At 44.3% G+C, this 6,539-nt stretch overlaps 1 protein-coding gene across 1 annotated transcript; it reads right to left on the bottom strand.

Moving 5' to 3' along the window:
* Nucleotides 1–87: 87 nt before the first annotated feature.
* On the bottom strand, nucleotides 88–3,400 carry LOC101862060 (probable serine/threonine-protein kinase DDB_G0282963; the record flags this gene model as incomplete). The annotated part of the gene is given in 1 exon segment (XM_005105557.3): nucleotides 88–3,400. A coding segment is annotated over 1 exon segment (3,164 nt), but the record flags the coding sequence as incomplete, so codon positions are not given.
* Between the last annotated feature and the right edge of the window lie 3,139 nt (nucleotides 3,401–6,539).

The raw sequence follows: 6,539 nt of genomic DNA, 5'->3' as shown, positions 1-6,539 counted from the left end.
TACTACACAGACAGACAGACAGACAGACAGACAGACAGACAGACAGACAGACAGACAGACAGACAGACAGACAGACAAGTAGACTCACCAGGGATGACCTTGGCAAAGCTCACGTAGCCCATGACCCACTTCTCAGCTCTCCTCACGCTGGCAGACCGCGGTTCATTGCGCATGTCCAGAGCGTTAGGCCAGCTGGTTCCAGTGTTCAGTTTGTTGAGGTCAGTCGGTGATGAGTGGATGGGCATCTGTACGATCTCGGAGACCACACCCTGCACGCAACACACCTTTCGTGAGTCCTTCACGTGCGCTCTCCCAACTTTTTCGTCCGAACCGAACACGGAAACAACCGGTCCTGAACCGCGGAGTTTTCCTTTTTTACCATTCGCGCGCCGACCTGGTGGTGGTGGTGAGTCTTCAAAACCAGTGGGGTTGCTGGGGTAGAAGTCTGTTGTATCCATCATCATCATTTCATCAGATCTTCCCGCGTGGTCAAGCAGGTGTGACGTGGTCTGCGTGCAGCAAGATGGTGGCTTTTTCAGCTCGACGTCTGACCGAGCGATAGTGTTGGGGGAGGTGGGTGAAAGAGGGTGATCTTTGTTGTCAGTCGGTTCTGTCTTCCCACAGCATGCCACGTTCTTATTCCGCACAAAGTCTTTGGTGTCTGCTGAGAAATTGCTGCTGCTGCTGCTATTGTTGCTACTGTTGCTGCTGTTGCTATTGCTGCTGTTGTTGCTGCTGCTGATATTGCTGTTACTGTTGCTGTTGCTGTTGTATTTCTGCGGAGTCGTATCGATACGAGAGGTTGAGGTATTCGAGGGAGATCCCGTTTCCTGGGGGAATTTCACCAGAGAAAGGTTTTTGCTGTCAGGAGTTTGAGGATACTGTTCGTGGATGTCCGTGTTAAGGGCTTCTGTGGGCGGTACAGGAGAACCCTTATCGACCACGGGTTTGAACCCAGACGCTTCGTGGTTCGTTGTTATCATCTTGACAGATGGGTGGTCTGTCGCCTCAGAGGTAAGCGGCTCCTGTTTTTTACAGCTGAGATCGAGAGCTTGGTAAGAGATGGCGTCTTTGTTGTCCGCGTCGGTGTCTGCCGACAGGGATGTCTTTTTGCTGTCTTCAGTGGGCGCGCTGTGGTGGTCGTCGTCAAAGCCAGAGTCTGTTGAGAGGCTTGCGAAAGAAAACGACGACGACGACGATGACGATGATGATGATGATGACGATGATGATGATGATGATGAGGAGGAGGAGGAGGAGGATGATGATGACGATGATGATGATGAAGGGGAAGCCGTTGCAGACATAGAGGACACCGGAGAGCAGGTTTTGCGGCTGTCAAGACGATGGTCTTCCTCTTCCAACTTTGTCATGGGGTGCACGATAATTGTGTCCTGTATTTCACACGAGCTGTCAACTTCATTACACGTGCTGTTAGACATTGTCTTATCACCGTAGTTGCTGCTGCTGCTGCTGCTGCTACTGTTATTGTTGTTATTTTTGTAGTTGTAGTTGTAGTTATTATTATTGTTGTTGTTTTTGCTGTTAGCGTAACTGCCGCTGCTCTTACTGCTGCTATTGCTACTACTACTACTACCACTGTTGCTGCTGTTGCTACTACTGCTGCTGTTATTGCTACTACTGCTGCTGCTACCATCACAGCAGCCTTGGCCCAGCCCGGCGTAGTTCCCGAATTTCTTGTGCAGCAGAAAGATGTTGTGGTATTCCAGCTGCCGCTTGTAGATGATACTTTCCAGGGTGTAGGTAGAGGAGAGGAGAGTAGTGTCATGGGCGACCACCAACTTACTCAACACAGCATCCAGTTCCTTGTCTTCAGACGCCATGTTGGGATAACTCTGCAGACGTTTCACCTCGATAGTGTCCCTTGTTCTCTTCTTGTGAGAGTAGCGCCCCGTCTTGATGGCCTCGCGAGACATCCCGAGACTGAGGCATCGTTTGTAACGGCAGAACCGGCACGTGCTTCGTTTGTTGCCCTTCACGTCACACGTTCTGTTCTTGGTGCAGTAGAAGACCATGGGCCGCTTGAGGGCGCGCCGGAAGAAGCCTTTGCACGCCTCGCAACTGTTCACGCCGTAGTGGAAACCCGAAGCTTTCGCGCCGCAGATCCGACACGGGGGCAGAACGGAAGTCGTGCCGTGATGGGTGCTGTTGTTGTCGCTGTTGTTGCTGTTGTTGTGGTTGTTGCTGTTGTTGTTGTTGTTGGTGGTGGTGGTGGTGTTGATTTCGCAGCGTGCTGCTTTGGGTTGGGGGCTGTCTGGCTGGCTGAGAGTACAGCCTTGACCTCCGACAACGCTTTCTTCCTCATTCTCGTGGGTGTGGTGGAGTCTTTTGCCCGTCATGTGAGCCGAGCTCTCGCGTCTGTCTCTCCTTGTTCTTGAGTACGCCACGTTGCTGTTGTAGCTGTAGTTGTTGTTGTAGTGGTTGTTGATGTTGAGAGTGTGAGTTTCTGTCAACTCGCCGCCGCCGCTCGCAGCAAACCCATTCAAAGCACGCGAGGAGGCGAGGAATTCTGGTGACGTCACATCACCATGACGACCAGAAATGTTGTGGGGGCGATAATGGTGGTTAGCGGAGAGCGCCGTGTTTGAAGAATGACCCTCGTAGTCGCTGCTAACACTTCCTCTGTCGTCATCATCACCATCATCATCATCATCATCATCGTCGTCGTTGTAACTGGTGCAACTGTCTTGAGAAACCTCCATTGAAGAACCGTTCACATTATAGATGTCTTGAGACACATCCGCTAAAGAACCGTTGACATAAATGTCTTGAGACACATCAGGTAAGGCACCGTTCACACAGTTGTCAGACAAACGAGTGTCGGGCGGAACCATGTACGAATAGCCTCCCCTTGCCTGTTGAAGGACTTCGTTACCCTCGAAGAAATGATGATGATGATGTCCTGAGCTCGCGCGGTTGAAGGAAGATTTCAGAACGCCGAGGCGAATGGCTTCAGAACTTTCCGCGGTTTTGACAGAGTGCGAGGAAGAGTCAATTTCGCGAATTTGTTGTTGGTGATAATTCGGGCTGTAGAAATACGGACCGACACCGGCTGCTGTTGCTGTTGATGCTGTAGCTGCAGCTGTTGCTGTTGGAGGTGGTGGTATCGCTGGCGCGGGGAAGAAGTTACGGTGGTTGACAGCTGCTGTTTTCAGGTGGTGCTGTTGTTGAGGCGGGTAGGGTGACATGGCGAGCAGAGCGGGTGGGCCGGATCTGATTAGGGGGGGTTCCATTCTCAGTTGTTGTTGTTTTTGTTGTTTTTGTTGTTGTTGTTGTTGTTGTTGCTGTAGTTAGGAGTAACTAGCGCTCTTAGCATGCTGCTGGGTCTGTGGGAGAGGGAAAGAGATGTTTGGTTTTCGTGAGAATTTTACGGCGCTAGCACAACAAATAAGGTCAAAGTTCTAGTAAGAGTTTTACGGCACTTGCAACACAATAAGGTCATATAAGTGCCGAAGATTAGAGGTGTTACAAGAGAGTAATAAACACAAAAAAAGAAAAAGGAGAGGTAAGGACGATAGGTGTTTGATAGGAAAGAAGGAGCAAACCACATCAGAGCACCCGTCAACCACCCACAATTGGGTCAAATAAGCGCCGAAGATTAGAGGTGTTACAAGAGAGTGACAAGCACAAGCAATGAAGGTCTTAGTATTAGTAAGAGTTATACGGAAGGAGAGATAAGGAGGAGATAAGGATGATAGATGTTTGATAGGAAAGAAGTAGCAAACCACACCAGAGCACCCGCCAACCTTCCTCTAAGGAAAGTGAAAGGGTGGTAGAGGGATTACTCCTGCATGGGGAAACATTTAAACAGAGATGTTTGTGGTTGCTTCGGTAAGGTTTTACGGCGCTCGCAACTGCATTAGGTCATATGAGCGCCAAGGGGTGGATGTCAACAGAGAAGTCCTTACAGGGAATCAGGCTTACTCTGCTCACCTCTCTAGCTTCAACAACACAAAGTCTGCTTCGACTATCAAGGCAACCCGGATATAGTGGGTCACAAGTGTGTGACAAACATACAAAAGAACGAGAGGAAAATGACGATAGTAAGGATGAGGAAAGAAAAAGCAGCAGTTCCCCCTATGTTGTTCCGGCATAGTATGAGCATGACATTGATAAATCAGCCCATTTACAATTCTACTGTGCATAAGAACATGTTAATATCCCCCCTTTGAGAATGGCTTAAAGACACTTCAAACACGGCACTGCCACGGAGGGGGGTGGGGTGGGAGGGGGGGGGGGTGCTAAAATGAAAAAAACAAATGTCGCTGCTTTTCCATGCCGGGGTACACAGTTCAGGAATTTAGGTCATGATGTAGGAGGCGGGCTTCTGGCTTTCACAAATCGTTTTTCTTTTCCGACTTCGACAAACCGTTATTCGTTTTGGTGACCGCGACGATACCGTTACCGATGATATCGGAGGAAGGTCGGCAGAGTAGAATGACAGGAACACGTTACAAAAGCAACAGCAAACAACAAAGACAGTTACAGCAACAACAACAACAACAACAACAACTACATCTACAAGAACAACAACAACAACACCAACAACATCAAACAACAAAGACAGTTACAACAACAACAACAACAACAACACCAACAACTACATCTACAAGAACAACAACAACACCAACAACAGCAACAACAATAACAACAATGACGACAACACCAAAAACAGAAATAACAGCAGCAACAATAATAATAATAAACAAATAAATAATAATAATAATAATAATAATAATAATAATGATAATAATAATAATAAAAACAATAATAATAATAATATAAACATATTTGATAAATAATAATAATAATAATAATAATACCTTAATAACAATAAGGTAAAAATAATAATACTGATATTAATACAAATCGTAAAAATAACAATAGTGATAACAATAGTAATGATGATGATAATAATAATAATAACAACAAAAACAATAATAATAATAATATTTATAATAGTACTAATAATACAATAAAAACAAATAATAATAATAATAATTACAATAATAATAATAATAATAATAATAATAATAATAATAATAATAATAATAATAATAATAATAATTACAATAATAATAATAATAATAATAATAATAATAATAATAATAATAATAATAATAATAATAATAATAAAAATAATAATAATATAATAATATTTATAATAGTACTAATAAAACAATAAAAACAAATAATAATAATAATAATAATAATAATAATAATAAAATAACAACAACAACAACAGTAACAATAATAGTACTAACAACACAAAGATACCACTATAAAAGATCAAAGACGTCAACGTTACTAGAGAACGGCCCTGGAGTTCAACACTGCTGTCCCGGTGTCTCGACGCTCGGTGACTGCTCCTGTCTATCTGTAGTATCTGACCGTGGCCTACGTTATTAAAGAAGGCCACGATCTGACTGACTGCCATAATATTCTCCTTCCCACATCTGACGTCTGCTCAAGGATCCTTGCGTCTGCCGCGAAAAAGAGGTGGGCAAAATCCGGATAAACTATCCGGATAACCGGATAATTCTCAATGAAACATTATCCGAATTCAAACTCTTAACTCCATTTCCTGACCAGTTTGTCGAAGAGGTTCTAACTCATTTGCCGAAGCGGTTCATAAACGTAATATTATTATTAGTTGCCGAAGAGGTGAATTAAAACATTATTATTCGGATTTCGCTAAAGCGACTCACTGCCCAGCCCTGTTGTGAACCATGCCCTCACAGAACGGCGTCCTCAATGACGCAACTAGAGCGGAGTGTGAAGATTTCGAAGCTGCACTGTCATTGAACGTGAGGCTCACATTCTTAAACACCGTGCACACCGACAGTTGGATGTATTGGCTTGATGAAATCGGGGTCTGCTAGATTTTTGGTGGTTTTTAAGCTTTTAGTTTTTAGTTTTAGTAAGTGTTTAAAAAAAGTTTTGGTAGAGGTTTTACGGCGCTCGCAACTGCATAAGGTCATATAAGTACCAGAAGATTAGAGGGGTTACAAAAGAGTAACAAACATAAAAAAGAAGAAGGGGAGATAAGGACGTTAGATGTTTGATAGGAAAGAAGAAGCAAACCACACCAGAGCACCCGCCAACCACCCGCTTTTAGTAAGTGTTTTACGGCACTTGCAACACAATAAGGTCATATAAGTGCCGAAGATTAGAGGTGTTACAAGAGAGTAACAAACATAAAAAAGCAGGAGGAGAGATAAAGACGAAAGATGTTTGATAGTAAAGAAGAAACAAACCACACCAGTGCACCCGCCAATCACCCATCCGCTTTTTAGCACCATGGGGCTATCCCGAAAAATACTGTTTTGGAAATATCGAAGGTAAAGTTTTTGCCCCTTGTTCAGTTTCTTTAAAAGACAAGGAGAGTTTTCTCTATAACCAAACAAATATACACACCAATGAAACCAAACTTCTCCTATACGTAGGGCTATGCCCACTTTTGGTGTAGGTCAAGATTTCTGGAAACCCCCGACATCTGGGTTAGCCCGCTTGTCCTTAAA

The sequence above is a fragment of the Aplysia californica genome, unplaced genomic scaffold (assembly GCF_000002075.1).
Source record: "Aplysia californica isolate F4 #8 unplaced genomic scaffold, AplCal3.0 scaffold00477, whole genome shotgun sequence".
Classification (NCBI taxonomy): domain Eukaryota; kingdom Metazoa; phylum Mollusca; class Gastropoda; order Aplysiida; family Aplysiidae; genus Aplysia; species Aplysia californica.
The sequence above is the reverse complement of the archived record's forward strand: the minus strand, read 5'-3'. Positions and strand labels throughout refer to the sequence as shown.